Raw genomic sequence first — 17,506 nt, 5'->3', positions numbered from 1 at the left:
TTTACATTTTGAATTGGAAAACTTTGTCCACTCCTACTGGGGTCCTTTATGTGTTGTTGGTGTACAATCTGTAAGGACCAATTCAGACCACGTTGGTTGGATGTTTACAGCTGCGCTTCATTCTTGCCAAGAATTTGGGTCTTCCTCCCTGAAAACTATTGTTTGGAAACGAATCAATGCAATCCGACAAACGAAGAATAACGTATAGTAGTGAACTGGAAGCTTTCACTGGACAACCGAAAACCTCCTGCAATGAGCTCCCTGACCATTCAATAAGTCTAGTCACTCCCAGTGTTCACTTAGCTAACACTAGCTAGCTAGTTTACACTGAGTTGAACATTTTGATTGTGTTCCAAATATTAACTAGTTAGCTATGACATCCTCCATGGTAGTCCCTGTTATTGATGTGCAAAATGATAATTTCAAAGAACTGTGGCCTGCTATGGTCCTTGCAATCAAGACTGCCTCCTTCATTGCACTGGATACAGTAAGTGTTACAGCGAGCTTTGCAGACAAACAGCTGTGGGTACATTGATGGTTTACGTCTTTATGTAGGCCCATTGACACGAATGTCATATAATGTCTGCATGTTTTGTTTCAGGAATTGAGTGGGCTTGGAAGCAGAAAAGCTTTGCTGGCAGAGTGAGTATGGTTGATTCTTGGGTTTTCTTCATTATTTAATGTAGCTAATGGGGTAAATCCATTTGAATTCAGCCACTTTTTGACAGAACCCCTTTTGATTTGAACGAAACCTCCCATGCATTTTGCCAATTGTAGAAGTTTTTAGAAAGCGACTCTGGACCAGAGTGCCAACACATTCAAGAGATAAAGGTGCTCAAAGTTGACCCATTTTGCATATCCCACCATACCATGAGACATCCATCTTTTCAATAGGCTGAGATTTATATAATTTAAAAGCTTATACACAGGGTTGTCAAACTATTTTCTATAAGTATTTTTAAATAAAAATTAAGTATTTTATTTTATTGTTAACTTCAATTCTATTTACAAAAAACATGTACATTCCTATATTTTCTTCATATTTGCATATGTTGTAGCTTATACCCTATTTTACATCATTTAAGGTTTCCCTGTAGCTCAGTTGGTAGAGCATGGTGTTTGCAACGCCAGGGTTGTGGGTTCGATTCCCACAGGGGGCCAGCACAGATTTTTTTTTTTCATGAAACGTATGAAATGTATGCATTCACTATAAGCCGCTCTGGATAAGAGCGTCTGCTAAATGACAAAAAATGTAAATGTAAAATGTTTTTGTTGTGCCCGCTATGGTTCAGACACAGGGTGGGTGTCATGTTGTGGCTGATAAATGTACTAAAATGGGAATCACATGTAAACTTTAAAATGGTACTACAAAGATGGAGGTCCATGCATCAGAGAATGTTGACTTGAATGGGCATATCTGTTCCTTTACATTATACTGTTAAACCTCCATAGGAAACCCTTTGAAATATAGATCATAGAAAAGACAATATGATTTAAGTTGATTTTCGACAGTGGGTGGACTGGCGGTGATCTTTGTTGTACTAATTAATGTTCAAATTTCAATTCAATTTACATTTCAATGGTGTACCAGCTAAATTGCAGGGGTCTGAAGGGATAGGTCCATTCTATGAAATCTATTTCTAGGATTGAAATGACAGCCACCCTGTATTCAAGACATGCTGTCTCAACCGATGGCGGGCACAACACAAAAACTTCAGATGTGAAATAGGGTCTAAACATATGCAAATATAACAACATCTGATACTATTTTGATTAAATGATCAAACTCAATTGTTTATCTTTTCCGGTGATGAAGAAAGACATGGATGTCTCATGGTATGGTGGGGTATGCAAAATGGGTCAACTTTGACCACTATCTCCTGAATGTTTTGTCATTCAGGTCCAAAAATGCACTTTCTGACCACTTCTTCCACGGGCAAACATGTATGGAAAGTTTTGTTTAAATCTAAAGGGATGCTGTCAAAAAGGGATTTAATTCAATTGGGTTTACTCAATGTACTTTCACTATGCTATCTCAATCTCAAGTTTTACATTAGATCTCTGTTTTCATTTTAAGATGCATAGAGGACCGTTACAAAGCCATATGCAATGCAGCTCGCACACGCTCCATTCTCTCCCTTGGGTTTGCTTGTTTTAAGAAACTTGAAAACAAGGTAAATGTATCCTTTGCGCATTCTGACATTCAGAAAGCTCAACATAAAATGTTACATATTGTTTTGACGTATTATCTCTTTCCAGGATGATGATACGTACCTTGTTCAGGTGTACAACCTGACGTTGCTCTGCAGTGAGGAGTATGTAATTGAACCACAATCTGTGCAGTTCCTGGTGCAACATGGATTTGACTTCAACAAACAATATGCTGAAGGTGTCCCTTATATCAAGGGCAATGACAAGGTGAGATCAAGATTTTGTTGTGATCTGTCATAGATCCTGGACTATTCCTTATTTTTACCTTTAAGTGGTGAATGATCCAGAGTTCTGTTCCTTTCCTGTATCCAGGGAGGGGATTCCCATGGAATAAACATGCGGATGCTGTTTGTTGAACTCCTGCGTGCTCGCAAGCCATTGGTTCTACACAATGGCTTGATCGACATGGTGTTCCTGTATCAGTGCTTCTATGCCCACCTGCCAGATAAACTTGGCACTTTCACTGCTGACCTGTCCCAGATGTTCCCAGCTGGGATATATGACACCAAGTACGCCACAGAATATGAGCTACGCTTTGCTGCCTCTTACCTGGAGTATGCCTACAAGAAATGGTTAGTGAACTAAACACTAAATATGACACATCTACCCATACTACTACACATTCAAGGAAGTAGTTACAGGATTTTTGGTGCTCTTTTTTTCCACAGTAAATTGGACAACAGCAAGTCTCTTGAGGTTGTTGGTAATGGACGCCATCTGTTCCTGGAGTTCTGCAAATACTCAGGCCACCTGTCCAGCTATGTGGACTTCAGGCCCTGCCTGGCCGGGTCTAGCCTCGAGGGACCGCTGAATGTCTGCCAGCGTTTCTCTGTAAGTACATCACTTCTTAAACTTGTAGGCAGCCCCAGATTCTGTTTTAAAGGATCCCTAAAATGTGTGCCATAATGATCAGCACTGGGGCACTTCATGGACTCTGTTATGCAATAACTAGTGTATAACCAAGCTATTTTTCTAATGATAATAAACTGAATCTGAACAATGCAGTGTCTTGACCCTGCATTATGACCCTGTTACACTTCAGCTGACACGTGAAGTGGGGTAATTATCATAAGTATTTTATATATACCTCACACGCAACTCGTAATAAGACTAAGCAATTAACCCATTCAACAAATTATCTGCCTACATAAGATAACTAGCAATATGCAAGAGACTATGTAAACCTTGTGCAACCAAGTATTATGCATTTAGCCGACTAAGATCAAGGAATGGTAATGAGGAGCGAATATCAAAGCAAGTATTATTTAATAACTTGAATGGGTTCACATACAAGGCAAAGCCTAAAAGTTACAAAGCATTATTCTAAGCATGTTGAGTGAGATAGAGGTGCACCATGGCTCATGGGAGAGAGTGTAGGTATCGCAGCACATCAGTTCAGGAACAAAAAAGTGGAAGACCCTTTTATAAGCATCTGAGTTGTTTTGATTCAAAAGTTAACCTCCAATCAGATATCAGACCTGTAAAGACAACAGAACCTCTGCTTCTCAGGTGTGACAGTGGGGGTTGGCAAGATAAGCGAATGCTTGCATACAGTTGATAAGAAGAGTCACTTCAGGGGCTGTGCTGCCCTACACAAATAAGTCCAATTTCTCTTTTGTTAACGTATAACATTCTGTATTTTGCAGGCTTACGGTTGGTGCCCCAATGGGTCACAGTGTCCCTTGTCACATGACACTGACCTCATCATCCAGCATGATGAAAAAAACAAGGTGGAAAAGAAAAAGAAACGGAAGAGGAAAAGAAAAACCTCTTCTCAGGGGAATGTGGACTTTGAAGGTGCCTCCGAGAAGAAGCAGGCCCATATGGAGCTGAAGGATGGAGAGCAGGGCCCGGACCAGGTGATCTCTGACACAGACAGCAAACCTCCCCCTGTCACAGAGCAGGTAGATGGGACTCCGGTACAGGGGTCAGAGAGCAGTGAGAAAATGATGACGGAGAAGGTAGAGGAAGGCAACGGAGTCGCAGAGCCACAGGCTGTGTCTGCAGATGAAGAAATGAAGACTGACCAAGAAAAGGTGGAAGGCAATGGTGTGTCAGAGCCACAGCCTCTGGCCACATCTGATGCAACAAAGAAAGAAAAGTCCAAGAGGAAGAAGCTGGAAGGAGGTTCCCACCGGGCAGGGTTCGATGCATTCATGACCGGCTACATCTTCTCCTATGCTGCCACTCTGACAGAGAGAGTAGGTAAGCCACCGTGTTCAGAGTCCTGGCTCCCTGAGTGCCTGAACAAAGTCTACCTCAGTGGCAAGTCTGTCCCGATGCATATTGTCAAGAGCACCTTCTCCAAGTCCTCCAAGGCTCACATTCACAAGATGGACATTGTGTGGGGAAAAAGCTTTTCTAGCAGTGTGGCTAGCAAAGCAGAGGGAACTATATAACCATTCAATGGAACCAAATGTATTCCTGGTTTATAATGAAGCCTTTTTAGTTAGACATGCTTTGTTGCACATTTTAATGTTTGTTGATACAGTATTATGTTTCAATAAAAGGCTTTTCCTTGGTTATACAACAAACATGGTAATTTGTGTCTTAAACATCTTGATGTGAGGTTTGGCAGGAAAAGTGAGCTGATTTCAGGCCTCAGCCTGTAGTGCACTCGGTATGACCATGTTCATAGGATCACACTGAAATAAGCATAAGAAGCTAAAGTTAGCCATTTATTTTAAAAACGATTGCGGATATATGTTCTTTATCAACGTTAAAAAAAGTACAATTTAATTCTAAGCTCTTCAGCTTTGCCTGAAAGAGCTTGTTACGTGTTCATACATCAGCCAAGACGGAGGAAAATACAAAGGATAGTTCCACACCATGACATACACACGCCGCAGACAAACAGTAAGACCTAAAAAGGAATATTGATTTTTACATCAAAATAGATCCTCTATGTAAAATTATCCTGATGCAGTTTACATTTATTGCATAGAAATTTAGTGATAAAGTTTACTAAAATGTTTTCCTTTCAAGTGCAATTTCCTATTAAAATGGTTAGACAGGAATATTTCAGTAGACCAAAACATGTGCCAAGGGAGTAGTGAACCAAAGTGTGTGAGTGATCCATCCATGCCAACTAGTGTGTGAGTGATCCATCCATGCCAACTAGTGTGTGTGTGAGTGATGCATCCATGCCAACTAGTGCTCCTTGCACAGCTTATACCCAACAGAGTTTTCGACTTAAGGCCCACCTCACCATAAGTGTGATCACACATTCAAGCCACACCTAATTCCACAAGTTTTCAACATATTCATAGAACTATAATTTTTCATGATGGAGGACGGACATAAAATAACCCCTCCCCCCTCAATTTGTCTGGGCATGGACTCTACAAGGTGTCGAAAGCGTTCCACAGGGATGCTGGCCCATGTTGACTCCAATGCTTCCCACAGTTGTGTCAAGTTGGCTGGATGTCCTTTGGGTGGTGGACCATTCTTGATACACACGGGAAACTGTTGAGCGTGAAAAATCCAGCGGCGTTGCAGTTCTTGACACTCAAACTGGTACACCTGGCACTTACTACCATTCCCCGTTCAAAGGCACTTAAATCTTTTGTCTTGCCCATTCACCCTCTGAATGGCACACATACACAATCCATGTCTCAATTGTCTCAAGGTTTAAAAATCCTTCTTTAACTTGTCTCTCCTTCATCTACACTGAAGTGGATTTAACAGGTGACATCAATAAGGGATCATAGCTTTCAACTGGTCAGTCTGTCATGGAAACAGCAGTTGTTCCTAATGTTTTGTACACTCAGGTTATACCAAACGCTTAAATCATAGAAATGTTAAAAAGGTACGTACAAATGATTTCCAGTGCACGTGGGCGTGCACATTTACACAAACTGTATTTGGTTTTAACGCAAATTTAAGAGCAGTTTATTTTTAGTCTCCATGAGAGACCTCTGTAGTCTGGTGAACCACACTCATTTACTAGCCTTGATATGTTCTGGATCTGGCTTGGTCTCTCCTTTCTGGCAGGCTCCATTGTCTAGTACAGAAATACCACGAATCAAGATGATGCAGGGGTGGGGGTCTCAATGTTGGAAAGGCAGTGAGTATGCTGTTTTTCATTCAGAATTCAACCCTTTCTCCCTGGTAAGAGTGTTAGAAGTGTTACTTTAATATCATATGCATCTACTCTCCTACATTTCCACATGGGGCAGAAGATAAACACAATACCATTGAATATCAAGGAGAAGGCAGTGATTTAAAACCAGCATACACACAGAACCTCAAGGAATTATGAGACCCCTGGTTTAGGGGTGCCTTTTTAAGAAATAAAATACATGTTTTTCAGTATATTAAATAGAAATCTTTTAAAAATAAAGAGATTATCTGCAGAGCATTGATCATCATCATCATCATCATCACACGTCATCATTCCTATCTGAGGAGTGTCTCTCTCTAGGTTAAAAACGAGTTCACACAAGGCTCCCTTTCTCCTTGACCTGTTTAAGGCCTAGATGATGTCACACTTAGAGGGCAGTTCTGTGGAGGCGTGTGGGGCCGTACATGGCACCAGTACGATGGGATTCAGATGGTCTTGGTTTGTGGCTGGGCTGATGGTGACAGTTGGACAGGGAGTGCTCTGCTGCTGCATGCCCTCCTGGTCTTCAGCCTCCATCTCCTCAGACACAGACACCACATCCCCACTGTCCATCACTGGGCCTCCATTCTGGGCCTGCATGGGGCAGCAGACATGTTTGTCCTTGACGTTGTCCTCCTCTGGACTCCCTTGGCTGCTAGAGCAGTCCATAGCCTCTGTACGGTCACTGGGCATGGGAGAGAGAGACCCGCTCTCATCTACTCTGTTCTCCTCCTCTATTGTTTCTTTCCCCCCACAGTATGGAGGGATCTCCATCACAGCATAATTCCTGGCCCAGGCACTGAGCACCTTCTGTCGGACCTCTTGGCCCAGCTGGGCCGGGTCACACTTGGAGACGGTGGCAGAAAGGGGGCAGGAGGTAGGGGGGCAGCAGCCGCCCAAGAGGGCCAGCTGGGGGGAGGCGGGCAGAGAGCGGCACTGTCTGCCAGTAAACCAGGTCTCCTGCCACATACCCGGGTGGATGTGGGCTCCAGAGTGGGTCTGTGTCCCAGAGGAGAACACATTGTCCTGGGGAGAGTGCAGGTCGAACATCAGGGAGAACACAGACTTGCTGGGCACGTCAAAGAACTTGATCTTGCCTCCGCACAGGTCCTCGCGGGCATTGAAGGGGTTGATCTTGCGGGCCCCTGGCACAGCCCTAGGGCCCGGGTTGTAGTAGGGGTCGTGGACATTGACCTTTCGGCTGGGCTTGCGGGAGAAGATGTCTGACTGGCTGCGGGACAGCCAGATGTTGCGGCGAGGACGAGGTGACTTGGGAGAGATCTTATCATCCTGCAGACCCAACGGGTTCAACCTCTTAATCCCCTGGACCTTGTCACCTGGACAGAGAGAGAGATGCAGACAGAGACACAGAGAAAGAGTGAGACCGACAGAGAGCGAGACAAGTCAAATCTCTACTACACACATGATTGTTTTGAAGTGTTAGTTCCCAATGTAGCCACCAGGGGGCAATATATGCAAAGATATAAAGTACAGGCATAAAAATAAACGAGGCACAGTCAAATTCTTACATTGAAGTAAATGGCATAGGTCAAAACATTATGGGAAATACATGCAAATAATTAAGATATAAAGTAGAAATACTAAAGTGGACTGGGGCCTCAGAACGCAGAAGGTAAACAAACAGTGAAGAGGGAATGACTGGCCAAGGAATGAAAGCCAGCTAAACAAAAACAAAAGCCATGCCCTAACATTCCAAATGGCCCCTGAACCAAATTAGAATTGAAATAGGATCTGAGAAAATACAAATGATTTACAACCTACTCAAAGGATACATGGTGGTTTCCACCTAACAACAAATAACCATACTGTATCTTATTCTTTGCTTCACAAAATCAGGTTATTGCGAAACACTCGAGGTTAGAGGTTTACGTCATACTAAACTGTAAGGCAACTTGAACCTGCAAGCAGACACTGTGCATCATAAAAGTAGAGGAAAGGACTGAGGGGACAGGGCTTGGGAGGGAAAGGACATCCCTGGCTTGCAACTGGACCTATTTAGAGTAGACCTGGGGTACATCCCAAATGGCACCCTATTCCTTACATAGTGTGGGTTGTGGTCAAAGGTATTACACTACAAAAGGGAATAGGGTGCCATTTGGGAGGCAGAACAGATTCTTCCTGGTTCCAAGAAACCATTGGTCTGCACCGTGCAGCTATTACATGGAAACTGGGTGTCAAGTGGTGCAGGACTGCGGGCTAACATGGCAGGCAAGCTTTTATTGCCTGTAGAAATGTACATTGAAGGGAAATGGATTGCTGAGGGGCATCTTTACACAGTTTGTTTTAGGGAGTTTGTTAGGTGGTGATGTTCATGGCTTTGATCATGCATACGTTATGCTATCCTCATAAAATGATGTTTTGATCATGCTATTCCATAAAACAGTTCCACTGCCATGGCAGTCAGGCTTCTGAAGGGGTTAGATAGGAGCTTGGAGGCATCACCTTTAGGGATGGTTTTCTTATCGTTGTCTCCACTGAGGGGGATCCTCTCTCGTTCAGACTCCTCGGCCTTCAGCCGACACAGGATCTCCTCCAGCCTCTTTACCAGCTCAGGGAACGAGGGTCGCAGCTTGGGGTCCATCTGGAGAAAGTGGACATGGTGAAGAGTGGGGGGGAAAGGGAGGGAGATACAGCAACCAGATCAAACAAGATCAGGGGTACTGCTAAATCAGATTGTGTTTCTAGTTTCTATCCCACACAAGAAAATAAAGATTTTGGAAGCTGTTTTGTGTTTTGGGAAAACGGAGAGATTGAGGGCCCACTCACGTTGCAGCAGTTGAAGGCCAGCTGCAGGAAGTCAGGAGGACAGTCTCCTACCATGTGCTGGAAGGCATGATAATCCAGGCCAAAGTTCTATATATATATATATATATATATATATATATATATATATATAGATATATAGACATATAGGAGAGAGAGATATCAGGCAGGAAATTCATTTCAACTAAATCCCAGATATGAGTCTTATGTAATGTGATGTATCAAGGGGATGAGGAGGACTGAGGAAATGGAGCAATACTCACTTCAGTGCGAGGAAGGTAATCGGGGTCGGCCTGTATTCGGGCAATAATCTCACAGAGGACAATACCGTAGGAGAACACATCCGCCTGGAAACGGAAGAAAACAGAAAGACAGACGTTTGAGATGAGTTCTTAGCTTGAGGGGTTGATGTGTATCAGACCAGTAGTCCTGTCCAGTCCTGTCAAGAGTAGAGGTCAAGGGTTAGAGATCAGGGACCTACCTTAAGGCTCCATGGATTGATGAGGAATTGAAAAACTGTATGGTTGAAAGAGATGGGGCAAAAGGAGTGGCTAATAAGTCTGGCTGTACATCTGAATGGCTTACTTACTGCAAATGTATGTGAGTAAACTCAACAAAAAGAATAAGAATCTTTATTAGAAGCCAAGATCAATGACATAAAGAATGATGGAAAAAAACCTTGAGTACTTTAAATTAAATTATGGGCAAAGACAAATTCAACTCCATCTATCATCGAATCAGATGGCTTATTTATCAAAACCATTTGATGTTGCCAATTATTTTAATGATTATTTAATTGGCAAAGTGGGCAAACTTAGGCAGGAAATGCCCACGACAAACAGTGAGCAATTATATTAATGTTTAAAAAAACAAATAATGAAAGAAAAGCAGTGCAAGTTTGAATTTTGTAAATTTAGTGTGGGAGGTGGGAAAATGATTGTTAACGATAAAAAATGACAAACCTCCTGGCATTGACAACTTAGATGGAAAGCTACTGAGGATGGTAGCTGACTCTATAGCCACTCCTACCTGTCATATCTTTAATCTGAGCCTAGAGGAACCTCTTTGTCCTCAGGCCTGGAGGGAAGCTAAAGTAATTCCGCTACCCAAGAGTGGTAAAGCGGCCTTTACTGGTTCTAACAGTAGACCTATCAGCTTGCTGCCAGCTCTTAGCAAACTGCTGAAAAAAATTTGTGTTTGACCAAATACAATGCTATTTGTCTGTAACAAATTAACAACAGACTTTCAGCATGCTTATAGAGAAGGGCACTCAACATGTACTGCACTGACACAAATGACTGATGATTGGTTGAAATACATTGATAATAAGAAGATTGTGGGAGCTGTACTGTTAGATTTCAGTGCAGCGTTTGATATTATTGACCATAACCTGTTGTTGAAAAAACTTAAGTGCTATGGCTTTTCAACCTCTGCCATATCATGGATTCAGAGCCATCTATTTAATAGAACTCAAAGGGTTTTCTTTAATGGAAGCATCTCAAATCAAAGTTTGTCACGTGCGCCAAATACAACAGGTGTAGGTTGACCTTACAGTGAAATGCTTACTTACAGGCTCTAACCAATAGTGCAAAAAAGGTATTAGGTGAACAATAGGTAAGTAAAGAAATACAACAACAGTAAAAATACATGCTATATACAGTAGCGAGGCTACATACAGTAGCGAGGCTACATACAGACACCGGTTAGTCAGGCTGATTGAGGTAGTATTAAACATGTAGATATGGTTAAAGTGACTATGCATATATGATGAACAGAGAGCAGCAATAGCGTAAAAGAGGGGTTGGCGGATGGTGGGTGGCAGGACACAATGCAGATAGCCCGGTTAGCCAATGTGCGGGAGCACTGGTTGGTCGGCCCAATTGAGGTAGTATGTACATAAATGTATAGTTAAAGTGACTATGCATATATGATAAACAGAGAGTAGCAGTAGCTTAAAAAGAGGGGTTGGGGGGGAACACAATGCAAATAGTCCGGGTAGCCATTTGATTACCTGTTCAGGAGTCTTATGGCTTGGGGGTAAAAACTGTTGAGAAGCCTTTTTGTCTTAGACTTGGCACTCCGGTACTGCTTGCCATGCGGTAGTAGAGAGAACAGTCTATGACTGGGGTGGCTGGGGTCTTTGACAATTTTTAGGGCCTTCCTCTGACACCGCCTGGTATAGAGGTCCTAGATGGCAGGCAGGTTAGCCCCAGTGATGTACTGGGCCGTACGCACTACCCTCTGTAGTGCCTTGCGGTCAGAGGCCGAGCAATTGCCATACCAGGCAGTGATGCAACCAGTCAGGATGCTCTCGATGTTGCAGCTGTAGAACCTTTTGAGAATCTCAGGACCCATGCCAAATCTTTTTAATTTCTTGATGGGGAATAGGCTTTGTCGTGCCCTCTTCACGACTGTCTTGGTGTGTTTGGACCATTCTAGTTTGTTGTTGATGTGGACACCAAGGAACTTGAAGCTCTCAACCTGCTCCTGTCGATGAGAATGGGGGCGTGCTCAGTCCTCCTTTTGCTGTAGTCCACAATCATCTTAGTCTTGGTTACGTTGAGGGATAGGTTGTTATTCTGGCACCACCCGGCCAGGTCTCTGACCTCCTCCCTATAGGCTGTCTCGTCGTTGTTGGTGATCAGGCCTACCACTGTTGTGTCGTCTGCAAACTTAATGATTGTGTTGGAGTTGTGGGTGAACAGGGAGTACAGGAGGGGACTGAGCACGCACCCCTGGGGAGCTCCAGTGTTGAGGATAAGCGTGGTAGATGTGTTGCTACCTACCCTCACCACCTGGGGACGGCCCGTTAGGAAGTCCAGGATCTAGTTACAGAGGGAGGTGTTTAGTCCCAGGATCCTTAGCTTAGTGATGAGCTTTGAGGGTTCTATGGTGTTGAACGCTGAGCTGTAGTCAATGAATAGCATTCTCATGTAAGTGTTACTTTTGTCCAGGTGGGAAAGGGCAGTGTGAAGTGCAATAGAGATTGCATCATCTGTGGATCTGTTTGGGCGGTATGCAAATTGGAGTGGGTCTAGGGTTTCTGGGATAATGGTGTTGATGTGAGCCATGACCAGCCTTTCAAAGCACTTCATGGCTACGGACATGAGTGCTACGGGTCTGTAGTCATTTAGGTAGGTTGCCTTTGTGTTCTTGGGCACAGGGACTATGGTGGTCTGCTTGAAACATGTTGGTATTACAGACTCAATCAGGGACATGTTGAAAATGTCAGTGAAGACACCTGCCAGTTGGTCATCTCTAACGTCAAACATGTAAAGTGTGGTTTACCGCAGGGCAGCTTTCTAGGCCCTCTACTCTTTTCTATTTTTACCAATGACCTGCCACTGGCATTAAACAAAGCATGTGTGTCCATGTATGCTGATGATTCAACCATATATGCATAAGCAACCACAGCTAATGAAGTCACTGAAAGCATTACAAAGAGTTGCAGTCTGTTTTGGAATGGGTGACCAGTAATAAACTGGTCGTGAACATCTAAAACTAAGAGCATTGTATTTGGTACAAATCATTCCTTAAGTGCTAGACCTCAGCTGAATCTGGTAATGAATGGTGTGGCTGTTGAACAAGTTGAGGAGACTAAATTACTTGGCGTTACCTTAGATTGTAAACTGTCATGGTCAAAACATATAGATTCAATATTTGCAACGATGGGAAGAGGTCTAGCTGTAATAAAGAGATGCTCTGCTTTTTTGACACCACACTCCAAAAAGCAAGTTCTGCAGGCTCTAGTTTTGTCTAATCTTGATTATTGTCCAGTCGTGTGGTCGAGTGCTGCAAGGAAAGACCTAGTTAAGCTGCAGCTGGTCCAGAACAGAGCGGCACGTTTTGATCTTAATTGTAATCAGAGGGCTAATACTAATACTATGCATGCCAGTCTCTCTTGGCTAAGAGTTGAGGAGAGACTGACTGCATGACTTTTTATAAGAAACAATGTGTTGAAAATACCAAATTGTTTGCATAGTCAACTTACAGCTAGCTCTGACACACACACTTACCCCACCAGACATGCCACCAGAGGTCTTTTCACAGTCCCCAAATCCAGAACAAATTCAAGAAAGCATACAGTATTATAAAGAGCCCTTATTGCATGGAACTTCCATCTCATATTGCTCAAATTAACAGCAAACCTGGTTTCAAAAAACAGATAAAGCAACACCTCGCAGCACAACGCCTCTCCCATATTTGACCTAGATAGTTTGTGTGAATGCATTGATATGTAGTGCCTTTTAAAAAATTGATGTAGTTCTGTCCTTGAGCTGTTCTTGTTAATGATGTTCTGCATTATGTCATTCTGTATTGTTTCATGTTCTGTGTGGACCCCAGGAAGAGTAGCTGCTGCTTTTGCAACAGCTAATGGGGATCTTAATAAAATACCAATACCTTCTCATTGTAGGGTTCATCTCGCAGCACCTCAGGGGCCATCCAGAAAGGAGAGCCCACCACAGCCAGTTTCTCCCCCTCACCACTGCAGGCACAACACAAGTACAAGAAGATAAACAGACTGGAGGTTACAACACTTTTGGGTGAGGGAATAATGCAATTCATTACAGTAGATCGGGGCGGCAGGCGGCCTAGTGGTTAGAGCATTGGACTAGTAAGCGAAAGGTTGCAAGATCGAATCCCCGAGTTAACAAGGTAAACATCTGCTGTTCTGCCCCTGAACAAGGCAGTTAACCCACTGTTCCTAGGCAGTCATTGAAAACAAGAATTTGTTCTTAACTGACTTGCCTAGATAAATAAATGGTAAAAAAAAATTTAAAAAAAATTGTTAATTATTTTTTAATTCTCTTTGTTTTGAAAGCAGGTCGATTCTTCGTCAGATTAATATGTAATAATGAAGTCATAGCCTGGCGATAGAGAGAGAGAGAGAGAGAGTGAGAGAGAGAGCGAGAGAGAGAGGCCTTCTTAACCTGCTCTGGTATTATTAGCCTAGCGCACCAGTTTATTCCAAAACAGTACTTCTTGTTCCTGCCTAATCAAATGGCCCTCCCCTACTGGCACTTGTCCATCCCTGTACCTCCCAGCCCCACATCCATTTACTACATTGTGTTTGTATAGCACTGGCCCCTGTTTAATATATAACCGTTACCGTGGAAATGACTTACTCATAGTTGGGAATCTTCTCAGCGAGACCAAAGTCTCCGACCACTGCAGTGTAGCAGTTCTCATCTGACTTGATCAGGCAGTTCTGAGGACAAACAGTGAGCACAAATTCCATTATGAGCTTCTAAAATGACTGACATTTATGGAGGAAAAGGGAAAGTTTCAGTGAATGGTCAATCAGTCATACTTGAACTGAATCACAAATGAACTTGATGTACTGCATGTTGGTCGATTAGATTCAACTCAAGAGGTTTACGCCCTGCATGAGTCAAAGCACCACGTGGCTCAGTTTCAAGCCGCAATACAAGAAACCGATACAGCCAGAGAATCACAATAACGTCAAGTACTATTGCATGGAAACCAGGTCCCAATTCCTATGGTTTGAAGAAAATACACTGGAACACACGTTACTGTATATAAATGCTGACTAGATCTATTATCTCGGTTTCAGAAAGGAAACACAGTGCACCACATTTCGGACGCATCCATTGACAGTCAACTGCCACCCACTTTGGAGGTGAGGTCCCGGTGGAAGATGCCTTTGGAGTGCAGGTAGCCCAGGCCATTGGCGATCTCGCAGGCCAGCTTGATCCTGGCTGCCCAGCTCAGAGGCTTGTTGCTGTCCAACAGCTGCTCCAGGTTCCCACCGTTGATGTACTGCAGAAAGGTTGAGAGAGGGGGAAAACAACACAACAATTTAGGAAGGTTTCAAATGAAAGTTCAGGAGAAAGTTGTCCTCCGTCACAGGCTTTCACCTTGATGTGAGCCAAAGCTGGGTAGGAAAAAGTACACATTATCAGTAAAATGTACACTACTGAATTCAATGACTATATCCTGTACATACTCTACATGAGGTACTGAGATATGAAGTAATGTTCTGTACGGACATGGTTACAGCATCCTGTTGGTCATTTGTGGCTATGCCCCGCCCCATTCAGGAAGACAGGTCAAAGAAGTCAAATTGACTTACTCTGAGCGCTCTAAACATAGCATCAATCTAACGCCAAGCACAGCTGAGGACAATGACAGTCAAACGGACAGGACTGCCTGCTTGCAGAAAAAGCTAAGTGAATTGGAAATCCACTCAGTAGTTTTAAAAGTAGCTCTGTCGGCTCTAAAATCGGGAGAGGCTTGGCTGTCCCACACAGAACTATCCTAACCTATATCATGTAGTGTAGAATGATTAATCCATCCACAAAACAAAAATGTGGAAAATAACTACAGAGAGAAATTAAAGTAGACACGGGTAACGAAAAGAGAGACTGGGATCCCTTGACTGACCAGACTTCTCTGGGCCTCCCTTGTTATTCTAGACTGGTGTGTTTTAGGTTTCTTGGCAAACTGTCAATTAATTCATTGAGGACTTCTAGAAAAGAGAATATTAGTCAAAACGCGTCTGTCTTCTCCCAGTTGGAACTGTAAATAAACGACGTATGTGAACAAAGACTAAACTCCCTTAGCCTATACCTTTAACAGCTTAACCTTTCAATGGAATTTAACCCGCCCAAAGCGGAGGATACAGCATCACTCACATTTAACTTGTGCTGCAGTCTTCTACCTTTGTTCAGGTAGAATGTTTGAAGTAGGCCTAATAATAAGTAAACCTAGAAACACACCAACTCAAGTTTGTGTGCGTGTCATTTGGTCTTACACACTGAAAGGCCACTACGCTGTAATGCTCTCTCCCCTCTGTCTGTCTGGTCTCTCCCCCTGCCCTGCAGACCATTCCAAAACCAATCCCAGACGCAGGAGAGGATTATAGCTTGTTTGCCTTACAAATTCCTCTGTAACCCCCCGCATCTGTAGTCTGCCAGCCTAGCGCTCCACTAGGAGCCTCCACTTCACAGGGGTAAAGCCCAGACAAATCCTGCTGCCAGTCGGTCAGTGCGGACATGATCCACTCCATGCACCCTGTAGGTTGAGGCGACAGTCTCCAGATCGGATGAATGAGCCAAGGACAAAAGTTAGGCATACAAGTAAGGTTACAAGGCCACAACAACTCACCTCCACCCAAAACCCTGACAAGGTAACCTGGAGAAGGGAAGGCCATTAACACATGATCACAGAGAGCAAGAATAGTGGACTGAAGTATACTGCTCAAAAAAATAAAGGGAACATTTAAACAACACAATGTAACTCCAAGTCAATCACACTTCTGTGAAATCAAACTATCCACTTAGGAAGCAACACTGATTGACAATACATTTCCCATGCTGTTGTGCAAATGGAATAGACAACAGGTGGAAATTATAGGCAATTAGCAAGACACCCTCAATAAAGGAGTGGTTCTGCAGGTGGTGACTACAGACCACTTCTCAGTTCCTAAGCTTCCTGGCTGATGTTTTGGTCACTTTTGAATGCTGGCGGTGCTTTCACTCTAGTGGTAGCATGAGACGGAGTCTACAACCCACACAAGTGGCTCAGGTAGTGCAGCTCATCCAGGATGGCACATCAATGCGAGCTGTGGCAAGAAGGTTTGCTGTGTCTGTCAGCGTAGTGTACAGAGCATGGAGGCGCTACCAGGAGATAGGCCAGTAAATCAGGAGACGTGGAGGAGGCCGTAGGAGGGCAACAACCCAGCAGCAGGACCGCTACCTCCGCCTTTGTGCAAGGAGGAGCAGGAGGAGCACTGCCAGAGCCCTGCAAAATGACCTCCAGCAGGCCACAAATGTGCATGTGTCTGCTCAAACGGTCAAAAACAGACTCCATGAGGGTGGTATGAGGGCCCGACGTCCACAGGTGGGGGTTGTGCTTACAGCCCAACACCGTGCAGGACGTTTGGCATTTGCCAGAGAACACCAAGATTGGCAAATTCGCCACTGTCGCCCTGTGCTCTTCACAGATGAAAGCAGGTTCACACTGAGCACATGTGACAGACATGACAGAGTCTGGAGACGCCGTGGAGAACGTTCTGCTGCCTGCAACATCCTCCAGCATGACCGGTTTGGCAGTGGGTCAGTCATGGTGTGGGGTGGCATTTCTTTGGGGGGCCGCACAGCCCTCCATGTGCTCGCCAGAGGTAGCCTGACTGCCATTAGGTACCGAGATGAGATCCTCAGACCCCTTGTGAGACCATATGCTGGTGCGGTTGGCCCTGGGTTCCTCCTAATGCAAGACAATGCTAGACCTCATGTGGCTGGAGTGTGTCAGCAGTTCCTGCAAGAGGAAGGCATTGATGCTATGGACTGGCCCGCCCGTTCCCCAGACCTGAATCCAATTGAGCACATCTGGGACATCTTGTCTCGCTCCATCCACCAACGCCACGTTGCACCACAGACTGTCCAG

The 17,506-nt window shown here is 44.0% G+C and overlaps 2 protein-coding genes across 3 annotated transcripts in view; one reads left to right on the top strand and one right to left on the bottom strand.

The window, feature by feature from the left end:
* Window positions 1-56: 56 nt before the first annotated feature.
* Window positions 57-4,745, top strand: LOC115157019 (target of EGR1 protein 1-like). The gene is made up of 7 exons (XM_029704872.1): window positions 57-487; window positions 602-642; window positions 2,078-2,174; window positions 2,260-2,418; window positions 2,524-2,783; window positions 2,880-3,042; window positions 3,858-4,745. Exons 1-7 carry the CDS (start codon window positions 374-376, stop codon window positions 4,608-4,610), a joined length of 1,587 nt encoding a protein of 528 aa, XP_029560732.1. The 5' UTR covers window positions 57-373; the 3' UTR covers window positions 4,611-4,745.
* A 1,328-nt stretch (window positions 4,746-6,073) lies between these two features.
* Window positions 6,074-17,506, bottom strand: part of LOC115157018 (dual specificity testis-specific protein kinase 2) — a 36,835-nt gene continuing 25,402 nt past the window's right edge. Inside the window, exons 5-11 of one of the 2 annotated variants that reach the window (XM_029704871.1) lie at window positions 14,732-14,878; window positions 14,224-14,306; window positions 13,499-13,583; window positions 9,361-9,444; window positions 9,101-9,157; window positions 8,777-8,915; window positions 6,074-7,650 (exon numbers count right to left, since the gene is read on the bottom strand). In XM_029704871.1, coding sequence (XP_029560731.1) covers window positions 6,686-7,650; window positions 8,777-8,915; window positions 9,101-9,157; window positions 9,361-9,444; window positions 13,499-13,583; window positions 14,224-14,306; window positions 14,732-14,878 — 1,560 coding nt within the window. In that variant the 3' untranslated portion in view covers window positions 6,074-6,685. Of the gene's footprint in view, window positions 7,651-8,776; window positions 8,916-9,100; window positions 9,188-9,360; window positions 9,445-13,498; window positions 13,584-14,223; window positions 14,307-14,731; window positions 14,879-17,506 lie in introns of both variants that reach the window. The other variant, XM_029704870.1, reaches the window with a different exon arrangement.

Source organism: Salmo trutta, chromosome 21, assembly GCF_901001165.1.
Source record: "Salmo trutta chromosome 21, fSalTru1.1, whole genome shotgun sequence".
NCBI lineage: Eukaryota > Metazoa > Chordata > Actinopteri > Salmoniformes > Salmonidae > Salmo > Salmo trutta.
Note: the sequence above shows the minus strand (reverse complement) of the source record. Positions and strands in the feature narration are given on the sequence as shown.